Raw genomic sequence first — 22,353 nt, forward strand, 5'->3', positions numbered from 1 at the left:
TTAACAACATTTCGCCAATGATGGCTGTGCCAGTCTATTAGATTGGTTATATTGGGCCAGTTTTCAGAGCTTTCCGCCCATATAGGCTGTGCCGGCCTTTTAGAACGGACACATCGGGCCAGGTTGTACAAGTAGCAGGCAACATGGGCGGAGCCATCTAATAAGACCGGCATTATTGGCCCGCCGTTTGAACGTTATTGCCAGCGTCAGCTGAAAAGTCAACATCACGATGTCATAATATCAGAATATGAGCCAATTTCTGCGTGTGCTGCTTTTTGGCGCTGTTCTGGCCCCAATTCACGCGCCGATTTTTCAAGTTAGAGAGAGAGTAATATATGTGCCGGGCACAATATTAGAACTATCTTTTCGTCATTAAACCATGCCCCGCCGCGGCGGTCTAGTGGCTAAGGTACTCAGCTGCTGACCCGCAGGTCGCGGGTTCGAATCCCGGCTGCGGCGGCTGCATTTCCGATGGAGGCGGAAATGTTGTAGGCCCGTGTGCTCAGATTTGGGTGCACGTTAAAGAACCCCAGGTGGTCGAAATTTCCGGAGCCCTCCACTACGGCGTCTCTCATAATCATATGGTGGTTTTGGGACGTTAAACCCCACATATCAATCAATCAATAATTAAACCATGCACAGCTCGTTGAAATGCATAATCGTTGGTTGAAGTTGTACAAGGTAGACTTTTTAAGTGAGAAAAAATTACCGATCAAGTTTCTCTGTCAGACGTGACGTCCGATGCGGTGCGTATGACGAAGCTGCTGCGGATACCGCTGTCTTACGCGTGCATGTAGACGTCGAATATCTGACGCAAATCTTATCGTATCATGTGTCGGGCTAGCTATCTACGCGACCTATTCGAATCTGTTTTGCGTTCACAGCAAAACAGTACTGTTAACGGCAGTACTGTTAACAGTACTGTTAACACAGTACTGTTAACGGCACTTGCTGCTGCTTGACGTGTGGGAAGAGCGGGGGTCGTCAGTTGCGTTATGGTGACTGAATCATACAACATATGCAGTTGCCGTCATCTAACACACAGACGCGCGTGCGCGCGCACGCACGCGCTATATTCATGCAACGACCACACGAATTCCCAACAACATCGCAGCGAACGGTTGATAAGGTGTTGCGGAGTGTGTGGGCGTCGTAGGGCACCCTGTCGGTGCCCAGCTCGTTGCGAACGCGAATTTCGGCGTGGAACGCTTCTTTTTTATGTACTTTTTTTACGTGTGCCCAAAACGGTAGGCTGCCCGATACGAGCAGTACGACACACAAAAAAAAGAAGAAACGTGAATGCATAGGGCAAATCGTTAATAACAAAAAAAAAAACACGCACGCTCACGCCACTGCAGTGGCGTGAGCATGCGTGTTTTTTTTGTTATTAACGAAGCACATGTGCTTCCATAAAACATGACAGCCAAGAATGATGAAGTATTCATTTACATACAAATTACTATGAGTTGCTGAAACTCACGCAAAAGAACATAATTTTCTTCCTTGGATATTGATCGAGTGCCTTGGAATTATGCTATGTGAATTTGACACATCAACAGTGCATTATGATTCCCACCATAAGGGGCCACAATCTTGGCAAGTAATAGAAGTACTCTTCCCACCTGATGTGCACCTAACGTAAAGAGGCCTTGTTTCTCAAGTTAGCAATATATATATATATATATATATATATATATATATATATATATATATATATATATATATATATATATATATATATATATATATATATATATATATATATATATATATATATATATATATATATATATATATATATATATAACCACTGGAAAAATATACCAGGTGTAACCAGAAAAAGGCGTGCCTGCAGTTTTAAAGTTTAAAAGAAGCAATGACATGCCAACCATCCAAAATAGAACGCCCGAGAAAGGAGCATCAATCAGTATTACAGCAGCTAAAAGCCTGCTAACAGCTGAAGGTAGTCATGCTGCTCTTCCATTCAAGTATAGTGTACACTGAGAAAAGATACTGAAGATACACCATCAGCAAATGACAAAAGCAATACAGACAGAGCTTTCTCTTATAATACAAAAAGACTTTAGCTGAGGAGGCAAATAAGTCATTGGCACACAATAAGTGCACAAAAAAAAAAGCTGTCGCACGAGGCTGTCAGCGCTTAGACAACACAGGCAAAAATACAGTAGACTGAAGAAGGGAAAACCCATAGCAAAAGTTACCGTACTCCTGAGTCCTTGCTTTGCGTGCAAATGAAGCTAGCGTGAAGTTGAACACTAGATTAAAGCACCACAATCAACATCTGGAAGTCAATGCTTTAGGAATAATACAAAGTACTGAAGAAGCATGCAAAGAGCATTCCTGTGAAGGCAAATATAAGAAAAGACTGAAAGCTCTGTGGCCCTGAACAAGACAACACCACAACCAATCGAAGAGCCGTTCGGACACACCAGCAGTTCTGGCCAACACAAAAAAGTCACAAAAACATACCTTTATGTCTTTTTTGCAAGAGAACTTCAAAAGAAATGTGCATACACCAATGCCAGAAGTATCGATGGAAGCTATTACTCATATTCAGCTCTTCATTGAAACAGTGACAGAAGATACTTGTACCTGGATGCTTAATTACTTTGGTACAACTCAAGAGCGTCGACGCCAAGTGGCAAAAAAATTATGATGGAAGACTACAATGTGATCGAATGCACACGTCAACCACCAACCAAAGTCCTATGCTAGAGTGAATATCGCAAAAAGTCTTGAACGCCTAATGTCACTGGCTCATACTCAGCGTTCTCAATCAAAATCTTGACCTCCCACACAGCATATTATTTCAACAACCTGCCACCTCTCGCCATGTCATGAAACAAGCTCGAGTATACACAAACCCTCCTCACCGTTAGGTAGTTAGATAGCTCCACTAGTGCTTCACTCTCGGAACACATAGACCAGGGCCGTAACTAGACGGGTAGTGAGGAGGTTCTGAGCCCCTGAAGTATTTTCATGCTCTGACTTTTCGTCAACAATAGCTTAATCTGGGCAAGTTGGTTCATCGTCGTTGTGTTCTAGTAACAGTGAGAGAAGTTCAGGAAGAGACAAAAAGGACAGGAAAGAGCGCTGACTGCCAACTAAATTTTATTGAAGGTACTACGCCCACTTTTTTACAGAGTACAAGAACAGTGCTCAAGCACAACGACACATGTGAGACCATGATAATATAATCTTAACTGAGAAAAGAATGCTCTCTCTCCGAATGGATGAGTGAAGGTATACTGATGCACTGATCCATGGCCTTCCTGACAAGAAAATGCTTTCACAGTCTCTCTTTCATTTCTTGTTCTTGCTTTTTTCAAAAACAGTGTTTTATGAAACATAGAACTGCACTTACATTCTTTACAGTGTATGGCCATGCGACTACCATAGCCATTCTTAACATTTTAAGCATGCTGTCTTGCTCAAACATTGGGGCATTGCCCAGTTTGTCTTATGTTTACGTTTCCACGTGTCAATAGTATCTCATACACAACATTATATTGGCATTCAGTATACCTATTCCTGTGACGAATGGTGAAGTAATGGCGATTCCTGTTGCTTTTTAGTACACACACTTTTGAAAACTTGCAAGGGATGGCAAATAACAAGATAAAATCATATCGGCTCGCTATTTTCTTTATATTGTGAAACACCTTATGTACGTACGGTATAGCATGCAAAGATCTTTGGTCATTCTGTTTTTATTTTGGTCCTGTTTTGTTTAACTTGACTTTCTGCAGGAGGGTTTAGCACACGGGTGTGATGGTGCTGTTGGGATATCCAGCATCCTTTAGTCTTTTAATCTGGTTTTTAGGGCTTACCTCATCCTTGTGCTCACATGACTTCTGAAGGGTGGCCTCAATGCACGTGGTGGCAATTTCTCTGTGTAAATTGAGTAAATGTGTAATTATGTGTTATGATGTACTAAAAAAGATGTCCCAAGAATCAGAATAAGTGACAGTAGTCAAAGTTTTTGTCACTGCCTTTATACAAATACCAGTTTATTTGTTGCCTCCTGCAGTATTTTAGGGCCTCTTATACAGATAGGATGTTTTCTCACTTTCATTACATTTTTGTATTGATGATGCCATATGCTCGGGAGGTAGAATGTCGTTATGTTCTTTCTGATAACTTCTAGCTTCTGAGCAAAGATAATGTTTCAGAAAAATGAAAAAAGGCTAGCATAATATTAAGACATGGGAAGAAAGCAGAGTTTATCAAAAATGAATGCATTAGTTGGGAATGAGAAAAAAAGATGGATGACAGGTCAGTAATGTAAATTAATTTATATTAGGACACATGAAATGTAGCAGAGGGTGGCAGGTGATTAGTTCCAATGAGATCGAGAAATTATCAGCCATAATATGAAATTGGCTCATACAGGACAGGGAACATTGATTGGGCTTCCACCCTGCAGTGGACATAATATAGGCTTAACGCTAACAATGAGCAAAGCCTGTGAAATTAATGCTCCATGAAATGAGCAGTACTGCACAGATTGCTGTGCTAGACTTCCCATTTTGCATGTTTTTACCAGCTTATCCTGCTCGCTGTTCAGACACAAAGCTTCACCAGAAAAACAATGTTATACTTGGTGAGGATAATGCCAGTGAATCCAGTGTTTTATCTACACCTTTCCTTGCTTAAGTCCTCCTCCAAACTATACGATTTTTCTTGCAAATGTTCTGCTTAGAGCACACCAACTGATCAAGTGAAACAACTTTATTGGGGTCCTGCAGGACGCGCCCTAGTATGCAATCACCATTTCACTTCACGTTACAACATACTGGTGGTAAAAATATTCTCTGGCAGGGTACAGAAGTGCATGCACTGAGCTAGCTTGTGCAGCGCGGTCTATTCCAGAAAGCTGAACCTATGTTTGGTACAGAATTTTGTAACCACACGATGCTTGCACAGATTAAATGTGGCCACACATAGCAACTTCTGAGCTTTTTTATGAAATGATCTCGCAGTATCTGAAAACATTTGTTTTTTTGTTTACTTCATAGTTCCCAGTGAAATATTTCTCTTGTTCCTCTCATTGAATAATGGCATTTGATGTGACTAAGGTGTTCCTAATGCCTCACTATGAGATCAGAAAAACGATTCTCCTTGAAATTGCTTCACAAGCATTTCCTAAGATATTGAATGACACTGCTTGCACATGCACAAACATTTGCTAGTTTTATTGAGGGTTGATGATAAAAGGAATCAGTTGGTGCATCCAAGCCAGACAGAGATTGACTGGCCCTGAAAAGGGCCGTTTAGTTATATATCTTGCAGCTTGTTCCAGGTAGACAGGGCTTCATTCTGTAGAAATGGTAACTCATCACACTGGTTCCCCAGCATGAAGAACATAACTTGATGCTAACACTGACTCAGATGTTCTGAAATGTCATAGAGGGTACATGAAGGCTGGGTACATGAAAATTGCAGTTATACTAACTGTACAGTCAGCATGCTTGTGTGATATGTGCATAGCTGCATCAAAGCCACGTGTGAGAATTGCGTGAACAGCTGAAAATCTCAATGGCAGCATAGCTTAAGAAGTCTGTCATCCCTTTTTTGCCAGTTTCCAATATCATCCTTCCCTTTTCATGCATCTTCTTTCAATATATCTGGGGTTTTAATTCCCAAAACCACGATATAATAATGAGAAGCAAATTTTGAACATCTGGTGTTCTTTAACATCTTCACTTGTTTGCAGCGCAACACCAGAAACACAGGACAAAGAAGGAGCAAAAGAAAAAGAAAAGACGGCGCCGACTCTGAAAAAGACGGCACTGACATCATGGCACGCACATGTCGTGATGTAAGCTGCCCAAAGAGTGGCCTCCCGTGAGAATAGTGAAGAATTGGGAATAGGATCTACCAGTAAGGGCTTTGTGTGCAATTCACAAACAGTGAAAAAGATCCACCAGGGGTGAACCACAGGTACATGGTGCACTCTGGTTGAGAGAGAGCAGAGTAAAACAGATGTGCCAGACAGGAGATTATAAATGGTTTTGTCTGGAGCTGGTGCCAGACCGAGCTCTGATTAAGCGTAAGGGAGTATTGAGTGCCAGGCCAATCTGATCCCATTCCTGTGATGGGGTGCAATGTGATGACAGATGCGAATTCCATTTTCTTTTTTTTCCATGGGTTTAGGGAAATAATTTTTCAGGGATCAGATGAAAATACCTCCGACATACATAATAACATGCTTATTCTTGGGCGTAGTCATGCCTAGCCACCAGATTGGGAGAAATGGAATGTTTCCTGAAATGTGCGATAAAGTGTTTGTTGCTACGCCTTGACGGAAGTATATAGGTGCTTTGGAAATCGGTACGCCATTTCTGTAATCGTTAAATATGCAACCGCATGTGCCACTGCTAGGGATAGCGTGACACTCCCAGCCATTTCGGGGTAAGCCGTTTTATTCTACATGAAGATGTTAATGAGCCCGTTCTCCATCACAGCAGTAGCTGTGGCCATTCCTTCAACTAGGCCTACTGCAGCGTTAACTAAACGTCTGCATGAATTTAGCGCTAGTTCCGTACATAATAATCAGCACGTGCCTTGAGTTCACTTCGATGGTGTGAATTCATCTTGCGTGACAATGGTTTAAGTTGCATGCGTGCCTTAACCATTACTGCAATAGGAGACCATGATTTATCATCACGCATGGTGTTGCTTAGCTCGGTCCTCAGTGTTCGAAGCAGGTTCTGCCTTGTGAGTGCATGAGAGAGGCACAAGAGTTGATTTCTGCTCTGTGTTTCTATAATTCCCTAGCCTGTATTATACAGGAAGCGGATAGTGCTGGTGTGCGTCAGCTGCCTCGGTGCGCTCTCAACCGCCTGCCTGGTAAGACTGATAGCTCATTCTATCAGCGCCTTGTCGTACTCCCTCCTCACACTGCGACATGTCCTCCACTTGGAGGACATGATGACGGAACAAGATGATACGAAGCCCAAAACCGCAATGTTTGCAAGCCACAACCCGAGCGAACAATTCAACGGTGAGGCCAGAAAATCTACCTGACTAGGCCTGGAGCAACAAGCTAGAGAGCATATTCTTGGCTGGATAGATGGATGGATGTGGCTGTACCCTTTAGATCGGGCGGCGGCTAACGTCACCTAGCCGTAATGCTTAGTGAACTAACCACTAGATTTTTTTTCCCCTTTAAATAGTAAAGTTGGACGGGTACTTTGAAGTGAAGGGTTTAATTTTCAATCGTGCCTTGACTTTAGGCACCAATCAGATAACCTCCTTCTAGTTAAGTCTACCCGCTTAAAGTCTATTTTGCCCTCCCTGTCCCTAAACACCAGTGCTTTGAAAAACTCTGCGCCATCATCTTGAACTATAAGGTGAAGCTCTTTACAGAGCATTGTCAAGTCGGCAGTTTTTTCTTTCTCTTCGCACGCACCGCATATTGTGTCTACCTCTTCATATTTGGCCCGATATGTCTTGGTTCGCAATACTCCCGTCCTGGCCTCAAACAGTAGAGAACTACCCTGAGTATTATCATAGATTCTTTCTTTGGCAATTTCCTGCTTAAAAGTTCGATAGATCTCTAGTGCGGACTTCTTAATCATGCCAATTTTCCACATGTCAGTCTCCGTTTCCTGCAGTTCCTTTTTAACCGATAGTTCTTTCTGGTTTGGCCACCTGCTGTTTTCTAAGTATTTACCAGTCAACTTCCTGGTTCGCTTCCTCCATTTTGTATCGACATTCTTCATGTACAAGTAGCTGAAAACCTTCCTAGCCCAACGCTCTTCCCCCATTTCTCTCAATCGCTTCTCAAATTTTATCTTGCTGCTAGCTTCCCTGCCCTCAAATGATGTCCGTCCCATATCACCTTGTACTCCCTGATTTGGTGTATTCCCGTGAGCTCCTGAAGCAAGCCTACCTATTCCACGTTGCTTAATTTCTAATCTTGCTTGAACTTCTGATCTCATGCACAAGACCGCGTTGCCGAACGTCAGCCCAGGAACCATGACCCCTTTCCATATTCCTCTCACAACATTATACCTATTGTAATTCCACAGTGCCCTATTTTTCATCACTGCTGCATTACTGTTATCTTTAGTCGTCACGCATATTTCGTGTTCCCTCAGGTACTCGGTCCCATTGCTTATCCATACGCCCAGTTATTTGTATTTATCTGTTATCTCTAGCGTGACTTCCTGTATTCTAAGCTCACTACCTTTGTCATCATTAAAAATCATGACTACTGATTTTTCCTAACTGAATCTAAAATCTAACCTATCTCCCTCATTACGGCAGATGTCCATCAACCTCTGCAAATCTTCCTTGTTGTCGGCCATTAGCACTATATCATCTGCGTAGATTAATGCTGGTAGTGCCTGATCAATGAGTTTTCCTTGTTTGACTAAAGAGAGGTTGAAGCCAAGTCCCCTTGCCTCTAATTTGGCCTCTAATCCTTGTAGGTACATCATGAATAAGAAGGGTGACAGTGGGCATGCCTGCCTAAGTCCACGTTTCACCACTGTGGGCTTGGATACCTGTTTTTCTCACTTTTTAACTACCTTCTTAGTTTTATAGATTTCCTTTAAACGATTAGTGACTCCATCTTTTACACCCAGTGTGTCTAGTATTCCCCACAAGTCCTCTTGAACCACGCTATCGTACGCTCCCTTGAATTTCTGCAGGCCGGTAGGAAGCTTCACAGCACAGCGCCTGATCTTGTGAAGCGGCGCAGCCATGCAGGCAGGGCATTCAATTTCCTCCCTATTTTTTGTATACTACTGTTCTTGTGTACATCGTAGAACACATAACAGTAATGATAGCAAACAGATCATTGATTCGGGTAGGCTTGGTGTTTTTATTTAAAATGGAACAACGAGGAAGCTGCTGAAGCTCGTGCCTGTATACAGCTGCTTTATATGGAGATGAAACTTTAACGAAAAAAAAAATGTAATGATAAACAGTAGGCTCATAACAAACATTTCTCTGAGGGTGCATGGAATATATGTCCCATGCAAGGCTATGCATTGCAGTCCTTACTGCATTAATTATGTACACGTACTGCAGGGCATGCAGTACGTGTACTGCATGCAGTACACGTACTGTACTGCATGCAGTGTACTGTAGCCATGTAGTGTATGCAGACACACGCTGACGAAATGACATTTTTTGCTACATACAAACGTGCACCGCACCAAATAAGACGCACGTGTTTGTATAGTCAGGGAACACTCGTGAATATTGATGAAATCACACAGCTGGCTTACAGTATAAAACAAACAAAATTGCGAACAATAAAATGCGACGCTGTTTAATGAGGCGGACCCAGGTTACGAGGAGAATTATCAGTATGGCATACACACCACGTGTCAAGCTTTTGCAACATCTAAAGAGACTAAATATGGAAAGTTGCCTTTGTAAGTTAACATGACAGTACCAAATGGAGAATCCACACGAGAGAACAATTCATCGTGGGCTAAAGAATGTGTTTTAAATATTATACACAGCTTTGCAAGATAATATCGACGAGTTTTACTCGTCTAGGTGTGGGAGGTGTAGGCCTGATAAAATGCGATGTTGCTTCAGAGCCTTCCTTTCGTGATATTGCAATTTCGTAATATTGCACTTTTATTCAACTCTTTCAAACGCGGCACCGTAAATTTCTACTGGGTGCTCGAACACGACAAGTAGGTCGCGGGGCAAAATCTTTGTAACATTTTATTACCGAAACAGCGATACTAGCAATGCTTGAGCTGCACTTGCTGTTTTCTAAATTGTAACCTCCTCAATCTCATCACTGTGATCAGGAAACAGAGAGGAAAAGTACAGCAGTAGTACGTAGAGAAATATTCAATTTCAAGCCCTTTAGCAATATCATCTAAACAAATTGCCAGTTCACTGTTGAATTCTCGATAGAAACAAACAGCTGATCAGGGACGCGAGCTTGGCTTGGCGCTGGCTTGGCCGTTCATACAGAACCAAAAGCCGCTGCAGGAAACTGGATTGCAGATCGTATTGAGACAAAATATTTTATACATTTCTGTTTTCTTTGTTTCATTTCTCTAATTGCTCTTGTGATGGCGTGGACCGCGCTTCGTGATCTCATGTACCGGCGCACTGTTCTTAAGTTTAGTATGGCGCACGATAATACATGATTACGTGCTTTAATTTAAAAAGGTTCGCGAGTATGGCAGCAACACTGCAATGTCGGGAAGAGGATAGTAGTAGAACCAGTAGCAGCTGCATGCCTGGGTGGAGCGACTGATGCCCAGATGGAGGAATGTCAACCCGATGCCTTTTGTGTTGGCCGTTCTGGCAGTTCCGCCGACTTTATAGAAAGAGACGACCCCGTCGCTTGTCCTCTTCTCTTTTCCTTCGGGCATCAGCGACAACATTGACGGACGACGTGTTCGACTTCACCGTGCACGTGAGTATAGGTTGGTTTTTCATTCGAGTGAATTCTTGTTCAGATTTGCAACTTGTCGACTTCATCCTGATCACCTGTCACGGGCAATAAGTCACATACGTGTGATACTTAGGTGAAATAAATGATAATGCACATTTTCTGCTCCATTTGCGTGACTTAGCTACACCAGGACATGAGGTAAAGCCTTTGTCGCCTAGCCACTAGCAGGCAAGATTGATCACTCGCATCCTTCAGTTCACGAATCCACGCGCCTGCCTTAAAATTAGTAAGCTGCTCGCAAAGAAATCTTACCGAGGCAATTTTGTTTTCTGTGAACAATGCACCGTAGATTTGTCTTGAATAACAAAAAAAAACTTGAAAAATAAATGTCGCGACCTTTTAGAAAACGCCGTGTCTAAGAGCTAGACGCGGCATTTTGTAAAAGGCTCATTAAATTCAGTATTTTTTCGTAGTTTCTGCTTGAAATTATTATTGTCTATGAATTTCATGGCCCAATCTTTTGCTTTGGCTGAAAATCTCGGCGGCAAAAACTTTGTTCAGTGTCCCTTTAAGGGCAGGTGTAGATGCCATCATTTCAGTCGCAAATCTTTTTGCTAGTCGGTCGGCTGGTTAACAATAAGGGTACTAACTAGAGTTCCAGATTTCATCAGCAACACATCGTCATGGCTTCATAAGATGCTGCATTATATACATTCTATCCTCGTTTTTAAATAGGTGTACCGTATGGTCCACTGTTACAGGAAACAAGCGAGCTCATGGACAGTGAGCCATGTGGTGCTAACTGGCAGCGAGGCTTGTGAATGGTACGCATGCGCATAGAATCAGGGTGCGCCCAGTTTTGTCTGCCATTTCTCCGCCTGTACGCATGACAGCATTGGAAAGCGCATCCGTATTTTAGCTGCACAATTTATCTAGCCCAGCGCCTCCTGCTTCAGGGATTTCCTGTGAGCACAAAAAATGCATGATTTTAATCGTTGCTGCAGTGTTTTGCAAGTTGTCACCGTAAAGCACATCATATTTTTCGCATAATGCTCGCTGCAACTAGCAAGTTTCGATGACTCAAAATGCTGTTCAGGTCTGATGTAGCAAACATTTTAAGCTCATCCTCGTGACCATGAAATATTGGTTTATTAAATAATGGAAGGCAGAGTTGGTATCAGTTGATTTACAGTGTGAAAATCAAAAGTGCGAAGGACCGTGCCTCGCAAGTAAGCCCCGAGAGCATGAGCAGAGAAGTAGCAGATGAGGATGCTCATGCGCTGCATTTCCAAATCTCACCAGCACTAATGCTTGACGGACTGCTGGCCACGCACTAGCGTGTTCTTTCTGAAACAGGACTTTGGCCCTGTAAGCAAGTTCTTGAAGGGCATAAGTAAAACGTAGAATGGGCCCCCTAAATGCACCCATCCTTGGACCAATGGGCTTATGAATTAGTGCCCTTTTCAAAATACAACTATTCTGAGCTATAAATTGTGACAGAACAGTGCACGAAGTTTAAAAATGGGAAAAAAGTCTTTAAATGTCCCCTTTATACATAGTGTTCTTGTGATGTCACTTCTGCCGTTGTCGCCCTCTCCCGCCATGCCCGGGTAACTCCCTGGGTACCTACGGCAGTTCACGTGCTGCAGTGCGGTTTGTTGGGGGCTCGTCATCTGTTGCTGTGAACGATGCGGAAGCATTGTGGTTTTTTGTTGTCTTACTTTAACGAGCTCATTGGATTAGGAAGGCCTCGCTCGTTCACTCGATACAAGACCAGATAATCAAGATGTGCGACACATACACCAGCCACGGCGTACACCGGCTGCCCGCCACAACCTATGAGGGCCTATTATCTTGCTTTCACTACAAATTGCCTGGCCCAAAAACAAGTGAAAGCTCAAAATCTCTCGAGCCGCAATTTTAAAAGTGGATGTGCGAAGCGCAGCTGCTCCCATCGAAAACTAGTCGTGCAGAGCTAGGCAAGTTTACAAGAGATATAATATTATGAATATATTGTCACGGCCTACGCCACCAAAGTAGCAAGGCCCCCCCCTCCCCCCCCCTCCCCCAAAGTGTTTTAAACAGTGCTGATGTTGAGCATGAGCCTCTTTGATTGCAATTTGTGGAAATAGTCGAGGAAAATATTATACGAGGCAGATAGTGACTTTGCGGGGTGTGTGCCGCGGTAATGCCAGTCATCACTTTATTTTTCGCGTATGCTTTAACACACTTTTCACTTTGTATTTTGCTTTTGTTGTACGCTAATGTACAGTGGAGTCATTGAACATGATAGAGACCGTGTATAGAATTGATTGACTAATTAAAAAAAATTCTGACGCCCAACTTGAACCGATCGGCTATACTTCAAAGTGAACTAATATTGTTTCCCATTCTTTATAGTTTGTTTCAATGCAATACCAAATCTCCGCGATCGCCAACACGATTTTAACAGCCTTCCTCGCCATCATGATTTTAACTGCGGACAAGTTTGTATGTACAGTATCTTGGTAAGCTATATCTGTTTGCAGATAAATACTTGGCTATGGCACTTACCCGTAATGAAGTTGCACCTGAAGATGCAAATATTGCAAAGTTTCTTCAAGTAGCTTTTGTTAATCTGCACCAGCCAAATACGCTGGTACTTTTAGGAAAATCGGAATGTGCGCTCTCAATTTCAGGTTATAACTTTCAAAGAAGAAACACCCTAAGCTCTGCTCCCTCTGCGTGGACTACTAAATCAACTTGCCTCACTAGCAGCTCATAATTTCTCAAACTTGCATCGTGAGGCAAAACTAAACGGGTGCAAGCACGAGGAGACAACATGGCAGTTGTAGGCGATAGATTCGGTTGGTGCCCGGGCATGTTGGTGGCGCATTTCGGAAGTGACGAAAAGGCGCTGCGAGATGCACGTGCACACTTTGTATAGTTGCTGTATTGGACAGCAAACTTTTTTTCTTATCTGAGCAGTTTTACCAAAGGAAGCTTCATCATATGGCGTGATAAATGAAGCGAATCCACAGGTTGAACCACATCATAGCCTCGCTGTGCTTTTGTACTTTTTTTAGCTCGCAAAATTTATTTGTACATATAAGTGACAACTTGCCAGTAATAAGGCAGCACTTGTTTCTTTACCATATGATCATCTCCGGTGTGCTGCTGCCTCAATATTTCAAATTCTAAGCATTTACACCATTGTATGCTAACTTTTCCTTCAAAGTGAGACAAGCCACATGTGTATCGTAGATCAAGAAGCATGCCAGTTTTACGTACTTGCAAGGTAAACATCAGAAATGCACAGTTGATCAAAAATACTAGTTTAATGGTGCATCTACATAGCAGAGCACCTGTGGCACCTCGGGAACAAGATAATGCCACATATGTTACAAGAGATAATTAAAAAAGACAGGGGACGTTCTGTGAACAAATAGAAACAAAAATAAAATGGCACGTGGCAGCGAGCGAAGGCGGCAAGGGGGGGGGGAGCCCAAGGGACTTCAGCGGATGAACGTAAGGTGTGTGTTTAATATGTGGAAGAAAAAAAAAATTCAAAATTTGGCGACTGAAATGAGGGTGACTTAGTGAGTGCGCTCATGACGAGAGTAAACACGGTTATTATTTTTTTTTTCAAATCTCTTTTGAAAGCCACAAAAAATCTGTATGTGGTGCAGCCTAACAGAAGGTCCGTGAAGGCAAATTATGAATTCGTCGTTGTACAAAGGCCTTTTTTTTTTTTTTCATGCGCACCATCCCCGCCGCGGTGGTCTAGTGGCTAAGGTACTCGGCTGCTGACCCGCAGGGCGCGGGTTCGAATCCCGGCTGCGGCGGCTGCATTTCCGATGGAGGCGGGAATGTTGTAGGCCCGTGTGCTCAGATTTAGGTGCACGTTAAAGAACCCCAGGTGGTCTAAATTTCCGGACCCCTCCACTACGGCGTCTATCATAATCATATAGTGGTTTTGGGACGTTAAACCCCACATATCAATCAATCAATCATGCGCACCATAAATAGTGCTCAAAGTTTAATTGCATATGTTGTTTTCATCCTCCCTGTATTCCGTGCTGTTTATGATGTAAAAAAAAAAAAGTAGCACGCTGAAGTGGTGCTGCTTTTGGGCAACAGTTGAAAATGGCGGGGTGCATGAATGCGGAATACTGCCGCTTACACTCAAATCACTCTTGTGGTCACCTCCCACTGTTTGCAGCGTGTGTTGTGTATACACAGCTGCATATTTCCTAGCTAGAAAAATTTGATTTTAGGTGTTTCACGCCATTTTCCATGTAACTATTCCACAATTGCACATACTGATCAGCAGGCTTTCAATTGCGCTGAAGGACACAGGTGCCATAAAATTCATAGTCGATTCTTTCAAGAAATCGTATGTAAAGGCTGAAGCTTCATGCGTACATACACACACACATACCATATTGTTTTTTGTACTTTATGAAAGCTGCGAAGGTCTCATGTGCCTCCAAGCGTAACCTGTCTTATTTATTCTCCATCACCGCAAAAGTTTTGTGAGTTTCAAATAAAAGTACTTTGCGCATGGCCACTTTTGGGTAATTTTTTTGTGTAGGTGTTTTTTGAGCAGCCTACAGTGTTTACTTTATAAGCCTGTATGTATATGTTGCATTATAAGGATGCAGAATGTGTGTAGCTGTACAATATAGATGAAGTGTAAAAATTAAGTGTGTCTATTGTAGTGTTCTTGCAACCAATCTTACCCCCGTATTCTAGAACGTCCCTCCACTCAACGCTTCACCTTCACTTGAGATGGCTGATGGGAGCGCCGTCTCTAAGCAGAGGAAATTGCTGCATGTCAGCAATAATCTGCTGTGATTCTCGAGTAGCGCAGCGTCGCTTTCAAACGAGCAGTGGCACAGTGCTCAACTCTGTCAAGTGAAGGGTGAAAGTCGAGTTGGGGAGCATTTATGAATATGGGGGTTAGTTTTGTTGTCTTGTTAACCTGCCATTAACACTGGATTGATGCTACTTTGCTCTAGCTGTACAGTGCTCTCCAAGGCTCAAGGAGGCACCGCACGGGGAAGGCTCGGAGCAAACCATGCGTGAGTTTCCTTTCATTGTTACACTATGCACATATTAAGTGATAGACTTTAATGTGTGCTATTTGTATTGTGCAAGTTTTTGGGGGCATACAACTTCCAACACTTATATGTTCTGACGAAAATCACGCAAGAATGAGAGAAGCTTGTGCAAAAATTATGCAAGAGTGTAAGAAGCTTTTGCAGAAGTCTGTGAAACGAAGTTTTGAAATTTTGTGGCAATGTGTCATTGTACAGTGGTCAACAGTCTTGCTCAGCATGCTCGACTGCAGGGCTCCCGGCTGCACAGGCGCATCTACGGAGTGCCTGATGCATGATGGGCCAAATGTCAGCCTGCACACTGGTGCCTCTTATCCCCGTTTGTCTGTTACATCAGTGTCTCTTGTAAAGTGGATCAACTGTGCTACCTTTTTTTTTCGAATGTAATGAGTTTTTTTTCCAGATTATTGTAGTTTTAAGGTAGAGCCTCACATTTCTATCAAATACTGAAGATTCTATTTTTCCTTCTAGATGCTATGAAGTCACTCCTTGTGTTACAATAGAGTGAACACTGTTATGAGAAAAGCTACTTTATGGAGTTAACTCACTCCATATTGACTTAACACACAGAATATGTGAAAACTACACTCCATTCCAGCTGCATTAGGAATAATATTCATTTGCATACTTCTGTTTCTTTTGTTTGTTTGTTGGCTGGAGGTTTGGAGTATAGGGTGGCCAGAGGGCACTGTGTAGTCTTTCTTCATCTTCCCAATTTTGTGAACATCAATTGATAGCCGTATGGGAAGCAGCCAGCATGCTGAAACAGCGGTGCAAGCATGCAAGATGTTCACCATTGCATGCAGTCAGTTGCTGTGAGCAACCTACTGCATACAATTAACTGCGAGTGGTGAACTAACGCTGCACTATGTGTGCCTCCTGGAAAGGTGCAATGGTAAAGTGCCACAATCGTATAGTAACATGGATAACATCGCAATTTGTTTGTTGAATAATTTTGCAACAGAATCAATGGAGTTTTGGATAAATTTGTGTATCTGCCTGGTTCATCAAAGCTACAGAGTGAAATGGGGTATATACTCGCGTATAATGTGTACTTTTTTTGTCAATCCGGTCATGTGCGAAGCTAGTAGGAATCGCTGGCCTAAATGCTCAACTGGGAATATATGTTGCAGGCGCTGTCACAGCTGTCTCAAAGCGGATTGTCATTTGTTTGCTAAGCCTGTTCAAATGCCCCCATCTTCTTGAAGTTCTTCCGAACAGTGCTCACAAAAACCAGTTCCCACGACAGGGTTATACCAGAGAACATAAGTACTCTCCAATAATTGTCGGGAACCCAACGTAAAGTAAGATGCAGACAAGGAAGCGCGATGCCAACACAGTGCTGTGTGTGTCGCCCTTCATGTGTGTGTGTGTCCATTCCTTGTCCCAGTCTTCTATTGCGTTGTGTTCCCTCCGATATCTAACCAACACACCCAAGCTTCTATGCTAAGTCTTATTGAACGCACTCTTCTGCTGGCTCCCATACTGAATATTGCATGTCGAAGAACTCCACGCTGATGTGCTTAGCGGTAGCACGGTTTCAGTTTTCTTCGGTAAGCTTTATAACAGCAAACTGCCTCGTATATAATTATTGTAGCCTATCACAAGGAACGGTAAAAACGCAATGGCCAGATGGCGAAACCGAAAAAAAAAAAGAAAAAAAAGAGTGCGAACACCTGCCTCATCTAGTTGATGTGACAGGTCCTTGCACGCGTTCAACATCTGTGCTGTGTCTCGGGAATACATTCTTGTCGTGGAAGAGGTGGGAAGATAGGAGGCAAACCTTTAGGCATTTCGGACTACACATAAACAGGTTTCGGTTTTCAAGTTCGATATTCTAGGGAAAGCATAAAAGTTCATGGAAGAAGGGACCTTGCACTCAGTCCATTTTGTGTAAGACTGCACTCGCCTGCTCGACAAGAGATGTGCCTGACCAGAGCATCATGAAGTCAAATGTGTCTGTGTGTGTGCTGGTAAGGTGGCTCGGGCTGGTTGGGAAGGGCAAAGTATGCGAGCAAAAAGTTTCTTGTAGTAAAGCAGGCTCGCTAATTATACTGGTGAGCAAATTATGTGAGGATGCAAATTGCGCGAGTAAATATGGTATGTACTCTTGTATGTTTCAGCTCTATTGCTACGGATCCTGCGGATCCAACTTGGCATCCGGCAGCAACAAAGAGAGGTTCTGCAGGAGGTGCGACAGCTGAAGCACGAGGTACGGCTCTTGTCTGTGCCTCAGCACGCCCAGCCAGCACAGCGCCCCTCTGACCTTCCCCGGCTGCCTGCTGGTACAATTGGAGAAGTGGAGGCAGCAGAGGCAGCTGTGCAGAGTAAAGCTGTGGCTGCGGCTTTGGTGTATATTTCTTGATTTTTAATATGCCTATGTAACATGCAGAAATTTAGTACTGCTTTAAGATACTGTGTGTCGGGAAACAAACTAGTCAGGTTATCTCATGAGCCACTGTACTACAGTCGAATATGAATACTTCGTACTCAAAGAGGCCAGAAAGTTTGTTCAAATTAAAAGAAGTTCAAAATAATGAAAGTTACCGTAAATACTTGAATCTAACACGCACCTTTTTTCTGGTTAAGAGAGTTCATAAATCGCATGTGCATTAGAATCGAGTACGAAAAAAAAAAATGAATATGGTCATTCTATTGCCATCGCCACTTACAAAATGGCCGCCCCCTACGTGCGTCGGCATGGCGCGTCGGTCATTTCTGCCTATGTGTTTCTCATGCGCGGCACTTCATACGTGTGCTGAGGAGTTCGTCATCTTGTAGTACATTAGCATCGACGGCATGGTAGGGCAGACTCCAAAAACTCGACGAGTGCACCACAATGCTGCTTCTAAAAGAAAAGTCGTCGCGTGTGCCGGAACGGACATAAATCGGGCCGCATCGCGGTCATTCGGAGTTCCCGAAACGTGCGTGCGGGACTGGCGGAAACAAAAGCAGAATATTGTCGACAGCAAAGATTCACGCAAAGGCTTCAATGGACCACAGCAGGGTCGGTTTCCACAAATTGAAGAGCTGCTCGGCGAGTATGTGATTAAGCAGTGAGCGGCACAGCGGCCCGTGACGACAGAACTGCTCCAAGTGCAGGCTATGCAGTTAGCCTTAGAAAAAGAGCTAATGCAGAGTCATTTTAAAGCGAGCAGGTGCTGGCTAAAGAACTTTATGAAGAGAAAAGGCTTTTCCCTCCGAAGGTGAACGGGCATATGCCGGAAGTTGCCGGAGGAGTACGAAGAAAAGCTTCAGAGTCTTCAGAGGTTCCTCCTAAACTTGCGGCACAACAACGGCTACCTGCTTGGGCAAATCGGGAATGCCGATCACACGCCTCTTTACTTCGACATGCCTGGCACCACAACCGTCTAGGAGAAGGGGGCGAAGCAAGTTTGTGTACTGCCATCGGGCCACGGTAAAACTAGAGTGACAGCAATGCTCTGTTGCACGTCAGATAGGCATAAGCTTCCCCCGCACTTCATATTTAAACGGAAGACGCTCTCAAAAAGAGTCGTTTTCGCGAGTGGTGTGATTAAGCGAGCCAGCGAGAAAAAAGGTTGCGCGTCGCAACCAATGTCTTAGTTTTTTTTTTTTTTTTTTCTGGTCGTGGAAACCGGGCGCGCGTTACAATCGAGGGCGCGGTAGAATAGAGTAAATACGGTAAACGAGCGGAGGGCTCACCATGCAGTGATGCATGTGCATGGAGAAGTTTTATTCACAAATTACAGGACATCCGTCATTAATTAAAGTAGTCAATACATGTCTGTACACGTTGGCCTTGCAACGAGTCAACAAGTTTTGCGTACAGTTTGCAAAGCATTTGTACTTCGGCTTCAGTATTCTCCTGGCAAAAGAAGTTGCGCGCGGCAATGTCCACTGCTGACACTCTTCGAAGACAACTGTGTTTCCACTGTTACCATCTGCGCTGCAGCCAGAGCGTGGCCAGCACATGATAAGAATGGAGGAGCGTCTCCACCTGGAGAAAAGCAGATCGGCATTCGAGAGAGAAACACTCCGCGGCAGCTTTTTTTTTTTCTCTCTTCATGCGCGGTGTTGAAAGGAGAAGAGTCTCTACATAGCAGGAACGAAAAACAGGGAAGCGTGACACCGGCGCGTTGCAAATCGGCATGAGAGAGCCAACTCTCTGCGACAGTTTTTTTTCCCCTCTTTCTCTTCATGCGCAGTGTTAAGAGGAGAAGGGTCTCTACGTGGCAGGGACCGAAAAAGCCGAAGCGGGCCACAGGAATGTCGCAGATTGGCATTTGGCAAACATTTCACCGCAGTCTTTTCTTTCCTTTCTTCATTTTCTTCAAGCACAGCGATGAGGTGTCTGAAGTGCCACCGCAGGATTGGGCGGGGTGCTGAGAGCATTTTCGGAGCGCGGTATAGCTTTGATAGGACCAAAGCATCAGTTCGAATTAAGTGTGTTGGAATTAATGAGATTCGACTGTATTTACTATAGTCTGTGAAGTCCGAGTGAACTGTCCTAAGCTAGCAGACGATGTAGGCGGCATCGTGTGTTTGATGGGCAGTGACTAGCAATAGCCTGCTTAAAACAGATGTTCAGTAATTTTGTTCATTTATCACCCTATTTCGTGTCTGCTGCGACTCTCTCTACTTTGAGCTACAGTTCACCCTGCCTTGTGTTAGCCGATTTCTTACTTTTTTAAAAATCTAACATGCACCCAATTTAGCAGTGTGAAGAAAAATGCACCTTTGTTTACTGTGATGAGATTTCTATAGCGACATGCCTCTTTGTTGGCTATCACAGAAAAATATAAACAGCAAATGGTGCGACCATCTAGTGCAACCTTTATTTTTCTATCAGTTTCATCTATGACCAAGATTTGGTCGCTCTAAGATTGCCTCTTAGTACGCCTTGATCATGTTCATTTATCTTGTTGTGCTCTGCTTACAATGCATTGATTGAAAACATGTCCAAGCTTCGTTTTGAATTCCACATATTTTATCGTTTTTCACCTGTAGAAGCTACTCCTGGTCAACATTCAGGCAAAGACATTGTAACCTCGAAGAAATGTGTATTGGAATTTGAGCACTGTACAAAGTAATTATACTATTTCATAGCTAGAATCAATATTTATTAGGGGTTATAACAGTGTTGTATTTGATTTCACAGCGAAACTGCATTCAGAGAAGGACTCTGAAAGGTTCTCACACTGAGTGTGAGAGGGCTGATGTGGAAACCATTTTAGGTCAAGTGAGTTGAAGTTAGCGTAAAAAACAATGAAATGTTGTGATGCCCAAAAATTCAAGTTGTTGTTTTCAGTGTCCTCTTCTTGCAGATTTTTATCATGAAAACATTTCGATGTGCTGTTGCGTTTACCCCATCTATGCTTCTTGCATTTTTTTACAGCACAAGCACCTCCTGCAGATTGGAGGATGTGGCCTCCGAGAAATTGGTGTGAATGCCATGAAGGCTCTATTGGCACATGACGTGCAAGTGCTGTACAGCCTTTATGGCAGAAAAGGGAAAAGGGCCTTTGTGTACCTGAGGCTCTGTAGATTAGTGACAGGTTAGACTTGTTCATTGTTTTATGTGTGTGTACCCTTGTGTATTCTCTGTACTGCAGTGCTTCATGTGTACTATGATATTTCTGTTCTTGTATGCAGATGTCATCTGCCAAAAAGCAGGGTGCGACCAGGCGGAGGCCCTCAACTTTATTAAGAGGTGGCTGCCAGGGTCTGGTGATCGCTGTGGGGGCAGGAAGCGGCGCTTCAGAGAAGCATTTGTTGTGGAGCAGCCCGATGATCCCCACTCTCAGAGTGCAGATTACCGGCTGCTCGCGGCAGCTGGCTTCCTGTCCAGCCACAGCAGCCAGGGCCTTGACAGCACCACTGTCACTGTGCCCCCAACGCAACCTGACCTGCAGTAGAGCGGGCCTTTTTTAGTTGTGTATATATATTTTTCAATGTATACATTTTTTGTTGTACCAAATAAATAAAAAAAACGAAAAATAAATAGTTTGCAGACTGTCGGTGGTGCACTGTTCGGCTAGCTTATGCTGATTCGGAAGCACCATCACCATGTTTTAGTTACAAAAAAATGCTCTAAACTATGAATATTCTCGATTACCATGTGGGGGACATATGTGGGGATTGCAAGTGGGGGACATACGCTTTCAACATTTACTTCCTAACGACTTTTTTCGATCTGCTGTACCAAATATTAGTACCAAATAAAGCACTCGCTATTGCAAAAGATAAATTGGTAAAAAAATAAACTACACTTCTAGTGTTAGCAAAGGGAATGAGGTATAAAAGATGAAATAGATTGAGTAACTGCTTTCAGTTCTCAGCATTCAATTTTCTGTTGCCCCAAGTATACAGGGCTGCAAAGCTACAAGAGCGGGTCATCGAGGCATATTGTTTAAATCTTCCGGTAAGAAAAATTCCCTACTAATAATGGTTACATAATGGCAAGCCAATCAGTAGCCAATATTCGTCGTGCAGGAAACATCGGTGTAATAACGGCATTTGATTGGCTGCAGTGTGGCCCTAGATTGGTCCAATGTCGGTCGTACATCCGTAGCCAATATTCGTCGTGCAGCAAACATCGGGGTAAAAACGGCATGTGATTGGCTGAAATATGGCCCAATGTTGGCCGAACATTGGCAGCTTTGTCGGCAATACGATGGGCCTTCGTCGGCCCAATGTTGGTTGCATACTGGCTAAAACATCGGCAAAACGTCGGCCCATCATTGGCTTGAACGTCGGCCCGACATTGGAAGAAGTTGCACTTCCGACGTCGGTGCCGATGTTAGCCGATGTTGGTCCTAGATTGGTCCAACGGCGGCGTGCTGCCTGGGCAGGTGCCAGCTGTGCGACGAA

At 43.5% G+C, this 22,353-nt stretch overlaps 1 protein-coding gene across 2 annotated transcripts; it reads left to right on the forward strand.

The window, feature by feature from the left end:
• The first annotated feature begins 10,164 nt into the window (after positions 1-10,164).
• Positions 10,165-21,468, forward strand: LOC142796496 (uncharacterized). Of its 2 annotated transcripts, none has more exons than XM_075887269.1 (5): positions 10,165-10,423; positions 15,411-15,465; positions 17,625-17,713; positions 20,879-21,038; positions 21,136-21,468. In XM_075887269.1, the coding sequence occupies exons 1-5, from the start codon at positions 10,277-10,279 to the stop codon at positions 21,396-21,398; spliced, it is 714 nt and encodes a 237-aa protein (XP_075743384.1). In that variant the 5' UTR covers positions 10,165-10,276; the 3' UTR covers positions 21,399-21,468. The 2 variants fall into 2 exon arrangements, with proteins under 2 accessions (XP_075743384.1, XP_075743385.1); XM_075887270.1 differs by having other exon boundaries at positions 10,290-10,423; positions 15,403-15,465.
• Positions 21,469-22,353: the final 885 nt, after the last annotated feature.

This window comes from Rhipicephalus microplus, chromosome 2 (genome assembly GCF_043290135.1).
Source record: "Rhipicephalus microplus isolate Deutch F79 chromosome 2, USDA_Rmic, whole genome shotgun sequence".
NCBI lineage: Eukaryota > Metazoa > Arthropoda > Arachnida > Ixodida > Ixodidae > Rhipicephalus > Rhipicephalus microplus.

Bases quoted from the DNA above. Each gene is read 5' to 3' on its own strand.
- LOC142796496 (XM_075887269.1), top strand. From the start codon at position 10,277: ATGTCAACCCGATGCCTTTTGTGTTGGCCGTTCTGGCAGTTCCGCCGA. The intron at 10,424-15,410 runs GTGAGTATAGGT...CTAGCTGTACAG, and splicing joins TGTTCGACTTCACCGTGCAC to TGCTCTCCAAGGCTCAAGGA. The intron at 21,039-21,135 runs GTTAGACTTGTT...TCTTGTATGCAG, and splicing joins GCTCTGTAGATTAGTGACAG to ATGTCATCTGCCAAAAAGCA.